Source organism: Seriola lalandi, unplaced genomic scaffold (genome assembly GCF_002814215.2).
Source record: "Seriola lalandi dorsalis isolate HSWRI2012SDOR001 ecotype SW California unplaced genomic scaffold, Sedor1 jcf7180002054474, whole genome shotgun sequence".
NCBI lineage: Eukaryota > Metazoa > Chordata > Actinopteri > Carangiformes > Carangidae > Seriola > Seriola lalandi.
In genome coordinates, this window is record NW_019525027.1 from 751,509 (window position 1) to 771,557 (window position 20,049).

Genomic DNA, 20,049 nt, shown 5'->3' on the forward strand with positions numbered 1-20,049 from the left:
AGGTCTATGATAAAAATGAGAAAGCCAATACCATAAATCTTAAAATCTCTTTTAGCCATCTTGCAGCGGTTTTGAGATGATCCCTGACTTCAGATAGTCAGTTTCCTGTAGAAGGGGTCAACAATTATTACTACTAAAATTCAGATGTACGTAATTAAGTGCATCATTTAAGGCCAATGGCTGGAGAGAATTGTTTTAAAATTATGTTTAAATTGTGCTTGACTGAGCGAGACCATGGGGATCACCCTATGGTCGCAAAGTGATGTGCTCCAAGTGTGGGAAAACAACAATACGCATGCCCAAAGCCTGCGGCACAAATCTAATGCCAAGTGAGGCTGATTGCCTATTGCCCCACTGCAATTTCATTTGTTATTTACAAGTACTGCTGTCATCATTTCAGTTGCCAGAAGTTAGTATTTCTTTTTAAGAGCAGAGCAGCTGCATTCACCATGAACAAAGTGGATTATCTTCTACAGCACAATTTGAAAGTCTGCCTTTTGAAGACAAACTTGGGAATAAAAGCCTCGATGCCAACCCAAATGAAAGCTCATACAAGCAGGCAATTGAGCAGTATAACAGTAAGTTGAGGAGAACAGGTACATGCTCAGTCAGATTATTACCTGAATTTAATATTCTGGTTTTGAATCCGTAGAAGAAGTAGTAAAATCCGAAGTACTTGTTGTTGCTACAAGACATGATGACATGCTAAGATGCTCAACAGAAAATATAGCTTATAAAAAACAAGCACTGTAACCAGTGATGAACTGCAGAAAGAGATGGAGGTGACCCCAATGGAAGCTCAGACCAGAGCAGATGGATGATGTCTCCAGTGACAGTGAAAGTAGCAGCAGCCAAATGTAACTCAGTACAACTACCAGAGTTCCTTGATCAGCTAAGTGAACATTATTTTAAAGTTCAAGTATAATGACAATCCAGCCACAACTCCATGAATGCTCTTTGTCCAGTGTTGTGCGTTGTGGGTCAAGCAGACGTTCCAACCATATCACAGTCTCCAAACTGCATGTATTTAAGTGGGCTGCATTAAAAATCTTATATATGGGAAACACTGCATCTGAAATGACTTGCTGTTCCACATTTGAGGGCAATGTCTGCTGTATAAAGACAGAAAAAAGCTGCAGTGGTGCGTAAGGTCAGATGCACGATGCAGACTTCAGCAGTGGGAACCAACACATCAACACTGCATTGTGTAACATGGCATTGCACCTTGATCAATTTTGAACGATTTCAATGTTTCATGTGGTGTGTCTTTTCATGTACCGATGTGTGTGAGGGAAACAAGGGGAAAAAAAGAGAGAGAAATTGGTGGATGGACAGGGTCACAGAGGATCAGAGATACACAGAGGGGGAAATTAGATTGTTTATGTGTGTCAATGATCAATGTGACCAAGGCAGGTTAGGACTTTTTTCCAGGAGACCAGCAATTAATCAATCAAACTTAGGAGCTCAATAGTTCTCCAAGCTCTGATTCTGCTGAGGAGACATCTTTACTACTCCTCTTCTCCTTCTGCTCTCCTTCTCTCATCTCCTTCTCCCCTCCACTCTGCCGAATGAGACAGTGACAGATCGGTGAGGTAAAAGGCCATAGATCAGGGTGGTACTAACGTCATAGCCTGATAGATGGACTCCACTCCGTATCTCATGGCGAACTCATCCACTATCTCCTGAGACACGTCGTCAAAGTAGACCTTCCACGCCTCGTCCCCTTTCACCTGCGGGATCTTCACTACCCCGTTGTTCTTCACCTCGGTCAGGCAGTGGAACAGGTTCTGTGAGTGGCACGAGAGATAAGACGCAACAGGTTACGGTGATGGAGCACGGTGTCACAACAAGTAATAAAAAATTTTTTTTTTTTTTTTGTGCAATGTATGGCAGCAAATCCAGACCCTTATCACAGCTGGAGATATGTTTGTGCATTGCAGTGCAGTGACTATTATCCTGGTAGTTTGCTTTCCAGTGTAGTCATAACAATTTCTTCAATAACTGTCTTTACAAACTTAATGCTTATGTCCCCAAAGATGATGACTGTAATTTTGATTAATGTTGGATCACATTATGATGGTTACCTCATGTAAACAGGTATACTGGCCGTGGGGAGGGACCACGTTCTCCTCCCCTTTCATCTCCACGCTGATCTTGAGTCTAATGGCACCAGATACAGCAGACTTGTCTGTCCTCTTATCTGTAACACACAACCTGAATTAGTCATAGCTGGAAATAAACTGAAAAGTATCTATTAGTTTCAAGCCACATCTTTGCTACGTACATGTAGGTTGACGTTTTTTTAAATCCACAAAATAATAATGTAATGTTAAAGAAACATTTTTGGCTGGAACCCAACAGCGGGCTCAGTCCTATAAACATGAATGTCTGTCACTGAGTGACTGACTGATAAAGTTAGAGGTCAGCCTGCCGAGTGTTTTAGTTTCCCCATTGGTCGTGGCTCAAAATGTTGTCAACTTAGCGCCTTTGTTGCTAGATTTCCTGACTTTTCAGACCCCTTTAGTGCCTCTGTTTTTTGTTTGTCAAAAATGCAAGTAGCAACAAATCTAGTGACTTTTTGGACAATACTTAGATACTTTCCGGGGTACAGGCCAAAATCACAGTGCACTCTATATCTTTAATTTGTGTTAGGTGATTTTGTCAGACATCATCATATTTATAAAATCAGTTTTTTAACAGTACAGGGTTGCGTTTCAGTACACGTGTTTCTGTTGTCAGACCTGTTCCATTGTCTGACAACAGAAACACGTATACATGAGAACAGCTTGGTTGAAAATTTGGTTGTGTTAAAATACTGTATATGTGAGCACAGAGAGTAGGAGAGAAGCAGACAGATAAAGGGTCAAAACCACCTGACACCAGGCAGAATGCAAAAATGACGCAGTTCAGCCATATACTAGGTTTTACCTAGTCTTGTTAGTCAGTAATGAGTAAATTAGCCTCTCTGTTTTCTTCATCCTGGATGATGCAGTACAGTTACTATCCACTATGAAGACTAGACTAGATTTCTAGTTATTTCTCTGTGTAGCTTTCTAAATTGTGCATCACTGGGTTTGAGTTCAAATTGTTCTCACAATATCAGATGGTGGAACAAGTGAGAGATTTACAACATTCAGTTAAAAGGAGAAAAAGCTCAAGCACATAAGAAGTGACCCCACTCAGCGATACAATGTACAATTCAATAAACAACATTATTGTCCACCTCAGTAGAAAATCTGTCCTTGACCACACCATGGCAGCATGACATATAAAACACTAAGAGATTAAAAACAAAGGACATTAATGACATCACCTGATACACAAAACATTAATGACAAGAGACATTAATGGCATGACATCACCCAGCCATGCAGTTTCTCCATTTACAAGAAAAAATTCTTGCATTAACAATATCACCCTTAACACATGTATATACACACATACAGGCACAAAGACACACAACTGCAGGTAAACACACTGCTGACAGCCCAGAGAGCTAATGATTTTACAGCTGCAGGTGTTTGTCACCGACTTTAAATACCCCCCCCCCCGCCCCGCCCCTCTGTGCTCTTACATTCTGTATAATTCATCTCATCTGTGTCAAATGAGTGAAATTTTCTGCTACAGTTACTTGGTCAAGAGACAGACAAGTGAAAAATAATAATGTGACAAAGCGACAGAGACTAGCGCTGTAAACGCAAAAGCCCAGATTGAAGAGGAGCTGAAGAGGCTTAGAGAGGAGAGCAGCTGGAGGGGGGACACCCACACCAGTAAAGGCCTGTTTAGGCATTCATTGTGGACATTTAAAAAGGCACAGAGCAGCAGCAGTGGGCAGGGGTCACTATTACCACAAATTGCTTCCTTTTAGCTAGAGAGGCAAACAGAGACAGCACCCGCCAGTCATAATACTTCAACAGAAGTGGGAGCTTCCATTACGCCGCCATTCAACCTCACGTAGCATGGTGAACCCAGTGATGTATGAGAAGAAACCGTGAAAGACCCTGCATCAACAGAACCACGGGTCTTCTTGGTACAAAGACTGTAATGATGCCCTGAGCTGGACCACACTTTCTATGAGCATTCATCCTCATATCCTGTCAGTGGTGACAGTGTAACGGGCTATGTAGAGGAGGAGAAAACGAGTATCAATAGCTATCAATACTGTAAGTTGGAAATGAAAGTCTGGTCACTGTGGGTCAATCTCAGAAAATACAGGATCCTATAGTGATGAAAACAAAGGATCAAATATGTATAAAATGCTACCTATATAACTTGACCCGAGCATTTCCACTGCATTATTGCTTCTTAATAAAAGTATTCATATCAGCACATATCGGCGAATATATGCGCCGATACCACGCCAATATCGGCCGATAAAATCGGCCAACCGATCAGATATCAGTCGGGCTCTATTTGCCATTACACAACTTGATAGCCTGTGAAATCTCGCAACTTTCAAACTCCACAACCCAATTTGTAACATAGGGTTCTGTTACAAACTGCTGCTATGCCAAGCTTAAATGACCCGATGACATCACTGTGACATAATCAGTGTTATTTTCTCTCACTTGACAAAGCTCTTCCGGAGGCACGGCAGAGATTACACAACTGTTTTCATAGGCTAAGTGAATGATGATTAAAGAAATAAAAGTAAACCAACATTCACGTGTAAAATTAGTGGACAGCTCCTTTAATCATGAATTAAAAATTATAATTTTGCCAAGCCTGTTTCTTATTTAGGGAAAATTTTTGTGTGGCTGCATTTGTTAAACAAGTTCGGCTATTTTTGTTACATGGAGCATTTTGTAGAAAAAACATATTTATATTCCTCAAATTAAGGTAGTGAATCCTTGACTGTAAAGGCATTAGTATCGAACAATTTGAAACCATTACTAGCCCTGATAATAACAGAGTCCCCCAGACGTCTTGTTTAAAACCATAACTGTATCTGAATAAGTGCCATAATATCTACCACCATGTCAATAAGTCAGTATCTCATTTGTGAAAAGATACTCAGCTAAAATGGATATCATACCTAGATTGTACCAAACATCCATCTCTCCGCTGAGAGTGCGGACCTCGATGATGGTCTGGCCCAGGAAATCATCTGACTCACGCTTGAAGTGCTGCTTCACCCGTGATTTGATGTCATCGTCTTCATCCCACACACGCACCTTGATGCGGTCAGTGGCATTGTGACATTCACTGCAAGTTGGAGGATGATTATGCCAGGTCAATCACAACATGAACAACAACATAAATAGCAAGGCTTATTCAGTGACAGCTCGTTGGGCTGAGATATTCAGTGGAGCAGAATGACAAGTCAAATGCACAATTCAAGCATAAATCTAAGTTCAGAGACACACAGTTCCCGACCCTTTCCAAAGTAACATATGGAGAACAATTCTTGCCTGGATTCAAATGAGAGAATGTGTGTATTTGTGTATATTTGTGTATTTGTGTGCTCTCACGGATGGGTATGAGTGAGTGTGCATGCCTACAATGTGATTGTGGAGAAAGGCTCTCTGCCTGGCAGGAAGAATTACCCCAAGACACTGAATGACCTTTACTGTGCATCTTTGTATTTTTATTCTCTCCCAGTGCCTACTGAGATCATCAGGAAAGAGCTGAACGTTTCACAAGAATGACTGTAGCATTCACAGTGAAAGCTTCATGTCCATCTCTCTGGTCCTCCTTGCATTAATGCGGCTGGCAGACATTTCACAATAATGACACTGCTGAATAGAACAGAGGTGGCCAAAGCACTTAGCTTCAGATGGGGTCAGACTGTTTGGCTCTGGAATTAAAATTGACAGATTACATTTTGTTTTAACGACATCTTGGGTGTGACAGCCAGAGAAACAGTGTCTGCAGTATTTTTTTTTAAATAATCCCTTTCTGGGGGAAGCACTGGTCGCTGCTGCTGCTGCTGCACTAGTCCAGGACTTTACTCTCTGCCAAGCACACAGTAATGTACCGCTCTATTAATCTACATCCCTGTAGTAATGGGAAAGAGTTTCATTATAGCCACCACTGGAGTCTCATTACAGGTGTGCAGCTTTGTCTCTAACTGGCGTAGGACACACACAAACACATACAGATTAAATGTCAGTAGCACACACGTCTCTATGAGTTTTCTAAAATGATATCAAAATATTATTAATTACTGTTAAAGCATAAATTCCGGACCTACATTTTGAGAAGGGAAAGTAAAATATATGGATACTAAATAGTATTCTTCACTATTTATAATGTAATAATACTCTCACATTTTAATAACAATTTCTCACATGGATATCAGATAGAATTATAACCAGAAACCTCCAGAGGAGTGATGCTGGGAAACTAAAAACAAACAAAAACCAAACAAAAAATGCCATTAGCTGCTCTCCCTTTGGTTGAAGTCAACATGTCAAACACTCCCTGACCCTGTCACCATAAACAAAGGATTACAGTTTAAAAGAAAAGAAATGCCCAATCAGTTGGGACCAGACCTGGGATAAATTATGTGCTTACATCATTTTTTATGGGGTAGGCAGAGCATGCCTCGTACAGGCTACACAAAGGCTCCAATTTTCAACATTTTCATAGCTATTCATTAGGCGTCAAGTAAATGTTCCAGGTGTTCCACTTACAACCATTCATCACAATCTACTTGCTGACTTTCTGGATACATTAAACTGATTCATTAGTGCCCAATAAAGTTTTGCCACTGTGTGGGGAAAAACCAAAACCAACATAAAATTAGGCAGAGGTGGAGCAGTAACCAGCAGACTGAGTGGTGATAATCATGTGGTAATTGCATACCTACACCGACCAAGGAGAACAACTTGGGCTAAAAAGCAAAGGGACATAAACCTGCACACAATGGAGAAACCATACAGAATGAGAAGTGCCTCTTAAGCACTAAAGCTCTGAAGGATTTATTTTGTTGTTGAAACAACAGGGTTAAGACCTGTGTTGTCCCCATTGATAGATACCATCGTAAAGCTGTGTTTAGCAGAGTGTGGATCCACAAAATCTCTGCAGGGCAGCTGGTGTGTAACATGTCATAACCGATAGTAATTTCCTGAGCAACTGAGTCATTTAATTTAAAATAAATAAATAAATAAAAACCTTCTATTTACTAATGCTTTAAGATTGTCTTGGACAGATCATCTTTATGCTTGGTGGGGATAATCTGGTCAGATAGAGTAAAATAAATAAAGAGCACTCACAAGTTGAATTTCTCATCCCAGACTGGGTTGAGGTTGCCAAAGATGGTCTTCGTCCTGCGTTTGGTCTTTCCCACCTGGACGGTTACGTAAGGATCGCTGGAGCCAGTTTTATCCTTGGCCTGTAAGCCCTGTGCACTCATGACTGGAGACAAGACAGGGTTGGAAAAGAGTGAAGAGCCATAATAAACACTGCAGGCAACACACAGTATCTGATCATCTTAAGGTTTAGAAAATTTGATTTCATACTTGGAAGGTCACTTGTTCCAAACTTAATTATAACATAACTGATCTATAACTTAATTCACTCAATTCTCAGGAGTATATCATATTTGGAAGTCAAAACCAGGAAGCACTGGGATGGTGGATGAGGTTTTACAGAAGTCTCTCAATCTTAGTCATGAATCTGCCTCTATATTTTTATTTTGGTGTTTATTAGTCAGTTGCCTGAATTTTATTTATTTGGTTGTTTGCTTGGTTCCAATTTAAAAAGCAAGGCCCTGCCACACTGCCTCCACTTCCTACAACAACTTTGTACACTTGCCAAAAGCTGAGGCAACAAAGCTGCTCTTTGGTTCAATGACAATAGCCATTATTCATCTTTTTTGGATATGCTCAGTATCTCTATGATTTATCTATTATTGCAACGAGGCTAACGGTAGATTCCACCCCCATGTGTGTGCCTGCTGCTTCATAATGTCCATGCTGAGCAAAGACTTGGCTTCAAAGAAAGATCAGTGATTCAGAATCTTATTTCCACACACAGAGAGGAAGGTGCAGAGGAGAGACAGTAGTAATTCACAGCGCCATAAAAGGGAAAACGGACACTGGGGCATTAAATATGCATAAGTGACAGCCTAAATAATTCAGGGTACATATATATCCTTCAGTTCAATGCTGACTGGAGTAGGTAGGCAGGATATAGAGGTTTCAAGGGCCATGGCCTGCTTGCTCCAGGAGTACTAAAAATCAAATGCCTCCTGTAGTAAAGGAGGGGTCTGAGAGAGCCACATGTATGTATATATAAAGGGTTCAGTAAGCTTAAAACGAAGGGTTTGTTGGGTCATCCAGCAGTGTCTGAACCCCCTCCACCACACCTTTTCATGTAGGAATTGTGGCGGCTGCATCCAACATTTTGTCTTAAAAAAGTCAACAATCCAACACCAATACCGACTTTCCTGTAATGTAGCAATTGGCTGTGTGGCGAAGTGGTGAGAAAGTAAGCAGGGTTTGCACTTTCACTCTCTCTCTCACTCTTTATTTATTTTTCGCATAATTATCTCTGTCATATTTCCTTTGTGCAAATAAGTGAAGACTGAAATGTGTGAGCCGTTAGCTCCATATGAACAATTATCACATCTTACTACTCTGTATGAAGGCTGGATTTTGGTCCTGCCTTCAAGTGCGGTTTGATGTTGAGCATACCCCCCACCTTAAGTAAAGTGGGAGCAGAGTTGTGGTTTGATAGTATTTCAACCCAGTGCTGAATCTACTGAACATATTCAAATCCCCTCTGATCCTTTAATGAATACAACTGGATTTAAGTTTTCTTAATTCAAAGCATTCTAACTAGGTTTTGCATGACCACTAGAAAGGTTTATATATAGCTTTTTGTAAGCAAAAAAAAAAAGAGAAAAGATGAATGACTTGCTAAGAGATTTGCTGGGCCTAAGGTACATTGCAGTACAAGTATTTTGCCAACTTAAAACCATTAATTGATTTTTACTTGTTTAAATTCAAAATATACATATGTCATTGCTGCTGATGCATATGTGAAGCACAAAATATACTATAATACAAGAACTAAAGAACAAGAGGTGAGAAAAGTGAAAAACTTTCTATTGATTAGAGAAGAGCAGAGTAAGAAAGAGGGCATACCCAGAAGCATAAACAGATAAAGTATAGTTATGGTGTGAAGCATGGTCACTGAACAGACGAGACTGGGTGCATGTTTTCCCAATTAATACAGTGACCTCAGGGTGCGTTTGAGCCCGGCTTTTAAAAAGTGTAATGAAAATATAACTCAAAAGAAAATGCGTGTAAGACTGTGGAAGATAATATGAGTAAAGAAAAACACAGTATATAACATATACACTTCCTCATTGCATGTTTGACAGTGTGGTGATTAGTGCTTTTACAGTAACAGAATTAGTGATTAGCAGAGATTTTAAAATAGCTGATTATAGTGTGTCTGATCTGAAGGTTGATATTTACTGCCAGGCCTTGTAGTGTTCACATTCACCAGATATATAGGATCTCACGGTCACTGTCGGAGCTAATGCCAGTTTTTGTTTATCTTATGAATGATAAATAAATAACAACTCAATAACTACAGTCTAAAATGGGGCGTTCAATAAGCCCCCGGGAAATTGACCAAGGCAACCCTGGATCTTTCTCACATCTCTCTGACTTTCCTGTACCTTTCTTTTTAAATTTATCTCCTCTTTCTTCTTCTCTTCCTCTCTTGCACTCTTTTCCATCTCTCATCTAATTCTTTACCTCTCCATCTTTATTTGTCTCCCTCTCTGTTTCTATTTCTCTCCACTGTGAGACACAGCGAGAAATGGTGGGCAATAAACTGGCACCCTGGCACTGATACCACACTGATAAATTAGAGTCCAGGTTTGAAACATTACCTTCTAACCTTCTTTGAGTAGCCAGTTAACTTGATGAGTAAATGAGCAAATCTATAAACGTTTAGAACGTACATATCATGTGTAAATATGATAATGATTTAATTTCATGATATATATATATATATATACATATATATACACACACATATGGCATACACATCAATCATACTTTATTTGTATAGCACTTTTCATACGAACAATGTAACCCAAAGTGCTTACAAATATATATATATATATATATATATATATATATATATATATATGCAGAATATATTTATACGTATTCTTCTTAAGTTAATGGTTTTGTAATAGATGTTAATGTTAATGACACTAATATGAACACTGGAAAATTAGGTGGTGTGGCAGCAAAGAAACATAAAACAGGGATAGGGATGTCAACAGAGGTTATGTAATCAAAATGTGTATTAAAAATAACACCAAAATGAGACTTAAATATGTACATGGAGTCAGATTTATTCCCTTTCACTAACAGGGCTGGTAAACAAAGACAAAAGAGGTTAGGTAAGAAAAGGAAGAACATTGGTTCTTATTAATTTTCCTTTTGGGTAAACTGAAAAGTAAAAATGTTAGGTCTGACTTGTTAAATGCACTTAACCATTATGTAACCCAAAGAACTAATAGTTCCCCCAAAAAGGAGTCTAAAAAAAATCCCCAAATTACTTTCTTTCTGATCGTTGCTTTGTACTGTACTGTCAAACTGCACTCAGGGGTATGACATTTCGATTGGCACCTCAGAAAGAACTTAAGGTGCAGCTCTGGAGGGCTCATTTCCAAACTACACTGAACAAAGTTCTTTCAGCATATCTGTATAACCATATATCAGAATTAGCTAGCTAGTGAACTGCAAAAAAGACATGAAGATCTCTGTCAGCTGCAGCAAGTACTCTTCTACTCTAATAATAAGTCATCACACCCTCTTTACTACAGCCTCTCAGACGCTTTTTTTTTTACTGTGCCACTGTTTAATATTTGGCAAGCATTCTTGCAACCTGATAAGCTCTCTCACTGCCCAACTTGTATTTTGTTTTCATTACAACTACATGTCACAGACTGAGCTCCTATTTAAAATTCATTCAGTTATTAAAAACAGGTCATTTTCTTGGTGAATTAGTCGAGTAGACAGTAGATGAGTAATAATTTGTGTCCCGAGTTCACAAGTATGTGACGACCAAAATAATCTTTAATTACTGCCCACAAAACAATAATGCAACCTTCACGGCATTATCAACAAATTACTTCTCCCCAGTCCAGCTGATCAAATTCAGTTTCTATTTCTAAGTAAACTTACATTTCTGTTTGTGGCTCCATGTCAGCTCTTAATGAGCAAGACCTTAAGGCTAATAACAAGTAAATATTAATCAGAATAACAATGTTTGTGATTTAAAATGAGATTGACTTGTAATGACAGTTTTGTTGATTTGGACTCAGAGGACTGAGTAGAATGTTAAAGGTCGTTGTCCAAAAGGTTAAGGGTCACTTGCAGCAGTATCAGGGCATTGCTAGTTACAAACCATTTGTCAGTATTTGGCTGACTGATTAATATGCAACTAAAGCTAATAAAAACAAAGTCATATCATAATTAACAGATTCTATTATGACGTCATTCTAAATTAAAATTAATTGAAGACACTTTCTGATGGCATCAAAAAAAACTAGACTAACCTGTGATGCTGATTTTGGCGGACCATTTGGAGGTCCCATCGAGCACAGCCTGCTTGGCTGTCTTCAGGTGGCTGGTGAAGTCCTCTTTGGAGACGTGGAACATCTCCTGGATCACCTCAAACACTTCAGGACGGTTCTTCTCCCTTATCTTCATGCGCTCCTTCATAGCCATGATGATATTCTGGGTCTTGTCCTCCGCCCCGTGTTTGGAGCTCTTCTCCACAGCCCCTGCAACAAGCAAAGGGTGACACAGTGATTAGCTTCACTAGTCTGTATATCTAACACTCGGGTATTTGAATAAAAGTGGTCATGCATCACAGTGCCAGGGCATCTATCATATGTATTCATCACATTTCTTATAGTTTCATTTTTTTTGAATAACTAAGATTAGCTCACTTTCTTTTTTTTGTCCTAAATACCGCATCTCTACTTGTGGGTGAAGAGTGTACAACACAGTGTTAAAGCATCCGGCACCTAATCAGATCTAATTTATGTCACTACGACTCTACACACTACGACTGCGTGAGCATGTGTGGGAGAAATTCTTGTGTCTTCATTTATGTGAATGTGCCTGTGAGACAAAGGAGGCACATGTGAAGGTCCGTATCTGTATCAGCGTCATGTATCTGCAGTGCAGATCAAAACGTGATAAAGATGAATCCAGTCTGAACTATAAAAAACGGTTATGCTAGACTAAAACCGTTATAAAACGCTGACTTTTACAACAGTCAGGGTGCAGCTAATCCACTTAAGGTGTGCAAGGATTGCCGTGAGGATCATCCTGAAGCCTGCATGTCACATTGTTCACATTAGTCTACGCTGTAACAACGGGGGTGAGCTTGATTGAAAAAGCAGATTGGAGACTGGAGTGAGTGCAAGTGACTGACTGAGTAGAGTAAATACTCCACATCATTTGTAGTAATGAGTGTAGGGAGATATATAATATTTATAACATAACGTACATCCCCCTAACAACATGTGTACTATAGGCTGTACAGTATAGTGTTCTAATCTGAAAATATTACAATGAAGTACCATTCTGTGTGTGGTTTAATCATGTGAGGCTATAAGATCTTAAATTTACATCAAGCATGTAGCAGAATGAAAATCAATGTAGCTTATTAAGAATATTTTTTTCTATAAGATGCTGTTAAGGCCACAAAACATACTTGCTCGCTCTCACACACACACACACACACACACACACAGATGATGTACACATGATACATAAATAGATTTACTTCCTTACTTTGTAAACAATCTGCGTTGAGCAGGTCCTGGCACTTCTCATGACATTTAACACCACACTCTGAGCAGCGCATGCCCTGACGGGCAATGCCCCACAGCAACCCCTCACACTCATGGCAGTAGGTGGGTGCAGTTGCTGTCCACACCTCGAAGTTATGGGGTGTTGTGGATGAAATTGGGTAGATCAAGGCCTGGAGAGTCTTCTTGAAGACGTGTAGTTTCTGAAAAAAGAGAGGGTATTGAAAAAGTGCAAGAATAACTGGGGTAAAGAAAAAGATGTGCGGATGAGAGAAATAGAGGAGGTATGGCTGATGTTGTTAAACTCTCATGGCACCATGAGTAAAAATAAGATTTAATAACAACTTCAAAAGTTAATAAAAAAACAAAGTTTGCTCTTAAATTGCTTTTCACAAACATTCAATAGATGTTGAGATCAAGAGAAATACTTTTCCACCTGCTGAGGGATTGGCCAGATATAATTTGTTTTAGTCAAAGTTTATAAGATTCACAGAGACATTGCCACGGTAGGCTTAATTCAAACTATTCTGCATCTGAGATTTTACACAGTTCTGCATTAATCTTGGGAATTACACAGTATAACTTTTCTGAACTGCAGCTATCATTTATCAGTACTGCAGCATTTTTCAAGCTTCCTTGGAGAAAGGGATCTAACAGATTACATTATTCCAAGAGATAACATGAAGGAGGCTTTGTTGATCCTTTTCTGACTACCTTATCATCAATGGAGAAGTCAGCTGTATGAGAGTAAATCAGACTTGTATCTCATTAAGCTTAGATTAACAGCATCCTTAGCCCAGAGGCTTTGCTCACATAGAGTGGTTTACTGACGAAATCTCCCTCAGACCAAATACCAAAGTCGACTAGAGGCCTGTCTAGACTGATTGCTGTGTAACAGAAGCCTCTTCAAATTGAATGCTTTACTGCAGCAGCCCTTCCATCCACAAGGACCGGAAAAAGGGCCAGGACTTGCCAATTCTTGAAGGCAGAATCAATGGATGCTGTAAATAAGGTTTTTAAAAGTGAGCATTATCCAGATTGAGAGAGAGAGAGCAAGCGAGAGGGAAAGTGACAGAAAAAGAGAAGGAGATGTATGGCGGTTAAAATAAATCTAGAGAGGTACTTGCACTCCACTTCTACTGCGCTCCACTCCTCACCCCTTCTCCTCCACCCCCCCCCCCCCCCCCCCCCCGCTTGCTGTCAGCCCCCCGTCTGTTGACAATGTGCTTTAACACCTGAACAGCAGCTCTGCACTTTACCACAAAGACTACAGCACGGCCCACTCAGACACGCACACAGACACAAATACACACAAGCGCAGAGATGATTAAATGACACCAGATGACAGTACAGCAAGGCTATCTAACATCGTGAGACTTTGCTGCAACAGAGAGGCTGCTGAACCTTGGAGGACCTTTGATGACACTCATAGGGAGACAGAGATTTCCCTTTTAATCTGAGGACGATGAGATAAAGCAGATGTCTGAGATTTATCCACAACTTAGGCATGAGTTAGACCAGGGCCACAACCAGAGGCATTCTCCTCCTCAAATTTTATACTAAACTGTCTAATTCTGACAAAGCCTGCAAGAGATGAGTGAGCCAAAATGTCTATGATGTGGGAAACTGCAGAGACCTCGCAGTTCCAGGTTTTATCAGTAAATTGATTTATCTTGGCCTTTATTTTACCAGGCGACTAAACATTTTAAATGGTCCTATGCATGTGAAATGTAGAACAAATTTTCTGCCTAAGCATTCTTTGACCATTGCATGAGTAATATTTTACTACTGATTTCATTTCCACAGTCTACTTCTGTCTTTTGAAAATTCCCTCCCTCTAAGTCCTCACTGTCAGCCCTGACACCGCATGTCACACTGCGCTGCCTGTGTGGGGAGAGCGCTGCATGTGTGACTCTTATGTGATACTCTGCGAGGTAACCCTGGTGATTTTGTGCAAGACACTGCTAGATTTGATTGACAGCCGCAGCCTCCGCCTGAGAGAAACACGACAGAGCTGAATCTAATCTCTCCTCCTCCTTTCCAATTTCACCACCTATTGTCCTTGTCAGCCACTTCATTGACAGTGCCATCCTCCTCAGCTTCTTCCAACCCTCTACACCTCGAAACCTTTGCGTTAACCATGTTACAATTTCAGTCCTAACAAAGAATCCACATGACCTGGGCATTAAATTTAGACAATGAAAATATTTTAAACCTAATATGCTTATATGTTTAGCAAGATTCACAGAACTAAAAAAAATGACACAGGAAAGCATTTTAAAATCAGTGCAGTCTATTTTGCTGCTAACAACCAGCCTGATGGTGAATGGTGAATGCTGATGTGAACTGACTTAAAGCAACACATCAAGTTTTATTTCCAGATACTCCTTGACCTGTGTCAGATAGCGGCTTCCTTCTTCCTTTGTACAAGTGAGTCCCTGCCTTTGTCTCAGCAGGTAAGCATGGACCCAGTTTATGTTGACAGTCGCAGTTAAAAGTCTCTGGTGCTCAGATCACTGAGCGGACACACGGGCCGTTAGCCGGCCCACACATAATGTTCCTTTCTGCTCTAAAAAGCAGATACATGGGAGACATGACTCAGGAAGAGAACGGCATCGAGAGGGAGGTCTATACATCCACAGTGACAGAGTAAGGCAGTTTAATCTAATTAAAATGTATTAAGTTGAAAGAGGGGGAAAAAAACGTGGATGCAAGAAGGAAATGCTCTAAATAGATTCAAACATCTGTCCAGGGACCAGAGGGGGGATTGTTCAACATGGCTGCCTGATCAGTGAAATCAGGGCCAGGGGGATCATGGTGACAACTCGTCACTCTCTGCTCTGATCTTCTTTTATTCAATGCTCACTTCCATCCTTTTCTCACGCTCCTTTCCCCTGCCTAACTCCTCTACACTCTTAAACTACATATGGTCGTTTACTGAGTACTCGCGCAGTCCTCACAGGGAAGCACTCTCCTGGACTTAATGCAGCAGATAAAACTCTGACATCTGTTCGTCCTACTTAACAAGACTGCACAATCTGCATTTGCTCGGAACTCAGCTCCCCTCAACCCCCAATTACTAGATTCTTTCTTCTTTGCTCCTAATCAGAACACTGGACATCTATCCCTAAAGTTCAAGCCTTACTTGCCACGGCAACCCAAGAATCAGCTCCCTTCATACACCAATTAACACACTGCATCTATCACGTCATTTTTCCCTCATCTGGGACATGAGCTGTTCGTCCCTAAAGCTCCTTTAATCAAACCCATGGCTATTAGTAAGCGACCAAGCCCCTCTCACTTTAGGGCAACTGTGCATGTGTACCATGAGGACCAAGTCAAGTGTGTGAAATAGATAAGTGATATGAACAAGTACACAAATCAGTGCGCACAAATTGTGTGCCACGTCTCTTGTTCGAAAAGATGAAATATTTGTGCATGATGTACAGAGCACATTTAAATCTCGTAATCTTGTAGGCTTAGGCAGCCCCGTGTTGCACATAAGTGGATATGAAATTGTCTGCTTGTTTGTCTTGCTGAGAAACTGCTTTCTCCTGCTGTTTGCCTCCTCCTCAGTTTTCCCTCCGGGAGGGAAGAATTGCAATCAATTAATACAGAGCAAGCTTTAGAGGTCAACACAGAAGTGTCTGTCACCCTCGACTGAAGCATTCTGCCCTTTCTCTGTAGCTCTGCCTTCCTGATGCACAGCACTTATCATTAATCGCAGGGCATTGTCTAGATGAAATGATGGGACCATCTTAATTTCTGAACTCAGCCAAATGATCAGACAGAAGGACCACAGGAGAAAGAGTGAGTAGCTGGCCACAGAGACCATTTTAATAAACTGCAGTGTGTATTATAGACAGAGAGACAGGCAGACGGACAGATGATGGCACGCTGTATCCACATCTGAAGAAATAAGGCCAGTAACTAATGCAGTCCATCTCATTTTCATCTTGGAACCCTGTGTTCCTGGCAACGTGATCTCGGGCCCTGAAGTACAATGTCTGCACCAAACAGCACAGCTATAAAAAAAATTGTCAGACTTCCAGTACCCTGCTCTCCAAACACCTCCCTAAAAAATAATGAGAACATGGGTCCAGCATCCCATGTCCCCATAGAACCCCCCCCCATTACCCACCAAGACTCCACAATAGTCAGTAACTGATTTTCATGCAGGCAACGCAAGCATGTTAGTACTCACCAGGTCCTCATTATTCAGGGTGGACCGGTTCACCAGAGCGAACGAGATGCCTGCCTTTCGAGCAGTGAGGGTCTGAGAGAAGAAGAGGAAAAGGAAGACGATGAAAAGGGATAAGTTCACTGACCCATTTTACCTTTCTGCACTTTTACGCAGCATCTCATAGTGCTACATAGCGGCATTTAAAACACACATCCAAATAAATGGCTTCTGAATGGGTGATCAAAGTGCACAAAGAAAGTAAGCTTACCAAAGCCTGTGATTTCCAGAGAAGCCATGAATAGAGAATGAAAGAAATAAAGACATTTAATTAGACAAGTAGTGGGAGGGTGAATGCTGAAAGCACAAACAGCAGAGGAATTTGTGCTATTTATTATCCATACTGAACGCATAGGTGTCTCAACTGCCATGCAGGACTGCTGGTTAGGGCACAGAGCTCTAGAAAGATTCAACTATTCATCAGGAGAGACTATACAGCCGTTGCATGATTCTTTATCCACTCATGCATTAGAGGTTACTAAACTGCAGTCATGCTTGGCATTTATATTCACTTCTCTGTTGGATGAAGCTTTGATCATATTTTCTGCTGTCTGCTCTGCACATTAGTTTGACACAAACAGAGAAACACAAGACGCACACACTCATGTATGGGTGAAGCCAGCTGTACTATACAACACCGACTCGCACTCACACACACTTAAAAACACACACACACACACATCTTGTTCAGACATTCACAAACGTACTCGTGACATAAAACAGTACACGCCCACACAAGGCATTCTAACAAACACAAAGAGGTACCACGCGCACAGACGCACACGGATACACAAGTGAAAATTAACTCTTATATTAATATCCATTGAGTTTGGGTGACCAGAAATTGATAAAACATGAATCCCATACTGGAGTAAGTTACGTAACAGGAATGCAGACATGGACAGCTGACAATATTGGATCAGTCTTTACCACGACCCTCTTGTCTGTACAGCCCAGCTATGGTAAAGATCCATGGAAGCCATGGAGAATGTAGGAGGGAACGTGACCTCTACATGAACTGTGAGTGTTGATGTAAGTTTATCAACATGCACCAGCACTGCTGAGGTTGCTGCGGGCAATACAATATGACCCTCTGTCCAGATGATATCTATTAAGGTACAATATAGCGTTCAGTGCTTTGTGAATTGATTTTCAACTTTCTTTTTTTTTCTTTTTTTTTTTGGGTTTGTTTATTTTTTTGCATCCCGCCATAATGTGGGGGAACCCTGCTGTCTGTTCCAATGAAACGCTGTTGCTGCCCTGAAGCACTCACACAGCAAATGTGGGACATTGACAAAGGAGAGGCATGAAAGGGGACCAATTAGTTTGCTGACTAGTGACTTCATCCCAAGTGTAAAAGGCTTGCTCAGTGTCACTTTTACATGATTTAAAAGCCTCACACAGTTAAATCAGAAGTCAATGAAGTCTCTCGGATATATTTTTAGGTTGAGTTGTCAACATTTCAAGTTGAATATAATTTTTCGACACCTGTCAGGCAAAAAAAAAAAAAAAAAAAAAAAATGGCCAAGCATCGGCAAGGGTGAAATCTGACAACTCACTGAAAAATATCACCCATAGCTGTTATGGGTCTATGTCGGAATGGCAAATATACACGCAAAATCCCAAAAAATAAAAAATAAAAAACGACAACCCATACTTACCAAGACATTGTTGGTTATTAATTTCATGAGAGATATGGACAAATACAGCATCAACTCATGTTGTTCACTGTGATATAAACATTCATCAGCATCTATGTGTATGACATCAAGCTGCATTATCATTTGCAAAAAATGCTATTTGTATTATTTCACAAGAAAACCTAAATCTTTAAAGGGTAAAATTTATTAAACAGGTTGTTTTTAAGATATTTAAATTAATAAAGTGCGATAATAGTTCCATTGTTTTGGATAAAATACATGAAGATGAGAAACAAACATACACAAGACAGACAGATACTAATGCAGAACATAATGAACAAACAGTTATAGACATGAATACTCCTGGCGTCACAACAGCCTGTTGTCTTTCAGAAAGATAACCATGTGGCACAGTGCTAAAGCGGACTGCATTGCAACAGGCCTCTCTGTGGGATATGTTATAACACATTATGTCGCAATAAAAAACAAATGGCAGAGCATCACTGTGATGCAATGTCTTAAACACCCTCTCTAGGCTAATTAATCAAGCCATAGAGTTATGGCTAAGGGTACATTTAACATTCCCTGAAGGAAGTGCTCTACACTAAATAGCCAGAGTTTAAAGATGTTGCTTTTATCACCAATCAACTCTTCACCGGCTTGTTTTTTTTTTTTTTTTTAATCACAATTAAAGTTTATGTGACTTTTTTAAAACCTATTTAATTTTGTATAGCAGGTCAACATGTGAGAGGTAAGTATTTTCATCATCATCATCATCATCATCATCATCATCCCCATTGTGTGCTGTAACAAACTTGTTATTAAAATCACAAACAAGGACTAAGTTATGTTTTAATAATCATTACTGTTACAGAGACTTCACTTCAAAGAATATTAAGGTTATTTTTTTTTAGTACTAAAGATATTAAGATACAGGATCAATCACTGTCACTCTAAAACACCATCATATTTTATCAGTTTGCCAGTTAAGTTATTATTGTCCTCAGCAAGGGTCCATACTCACACAGGATAGATTCCACCAGTGTGGTATAATGCGGGGTCACTCAGATAGATTTGACATAAATCACACATAACCTTGTTGAGGCAGATGACTCACCAGGTCTCGGACAAGAGGCACTGTCCTCTTGCGGCGTAAATCTGGCATGCTGTCAATACCATAAAGAATACTGCCAGCCCTGGAGAAGCAGACAGATTTAAGATGTATTAATATCATAATAATGCCATGCTAGGGGAGACATTACTACGGTAAAAAAAAGGGGGGAGGGGGTCTTGATTTACACAGCTGGCAAACACCATGGATCATGCCTCCTACCTAACCTGTCTCACCCCTTCCTCTTCGCTTTACATGG

General features: G+C 40.2%; 1 protein-coding gene across 1 annotated transcript in view; it reads right to left on the reverse strand.

Annotated features, from left to right (window-relative positions):
• unc13c (unc-13 homolog C (C. elegans)) overlaps nucleotides 1-20,049 on the reverse strand; it is a 103,479-nt gene that overhangs the window by 64,192 nt on the left and 19,238 nt on the right. Inside the window, exons 5-13 of the mRNA XM_023411972.2 lie at nucleotides 19,797-19,875; nucleotides 17,251-17,256; nucleotides 17,004-17,075; nucleotides 12,783-13,002; nucleotides 11,534-11,761; nucleotides 7,218-7,359; nucleotides 5,036-5,205; nucleotides 2,085-2,200; nucleotides 1,624-1,787 (exon numbers count right to left, since the gene is read on the reverse strand). Coding sequence (XP_023267740.1) covers nucleotides 1,624-1,787; nucleotides 2,085-2,200; nucleotides 5,036-5,205; nucleotides 7,218-7,359; nucleotides 11,534-11,761; nucleotides 12,783-13,002; nucleotides 17,004-17,075; nucleotides 17,251-17,256; nucleotides 19,797-19,875 — 1,197 coding nt within the window. The remainder of the gene's footprint in view (nucleotides 1-1,623; nucleotides 1,788-2,084; nucleotides 2,201-5,035; nucleotides 5,206-7,217; nucleotides 7,360-11,533; nucleotides 11,762-12,782; nucleotides 13,003-17,003; nucleotides 17,076-17,250; nucleotides 17,257-19,796; nucleotides 19,876-20,049) is intronic.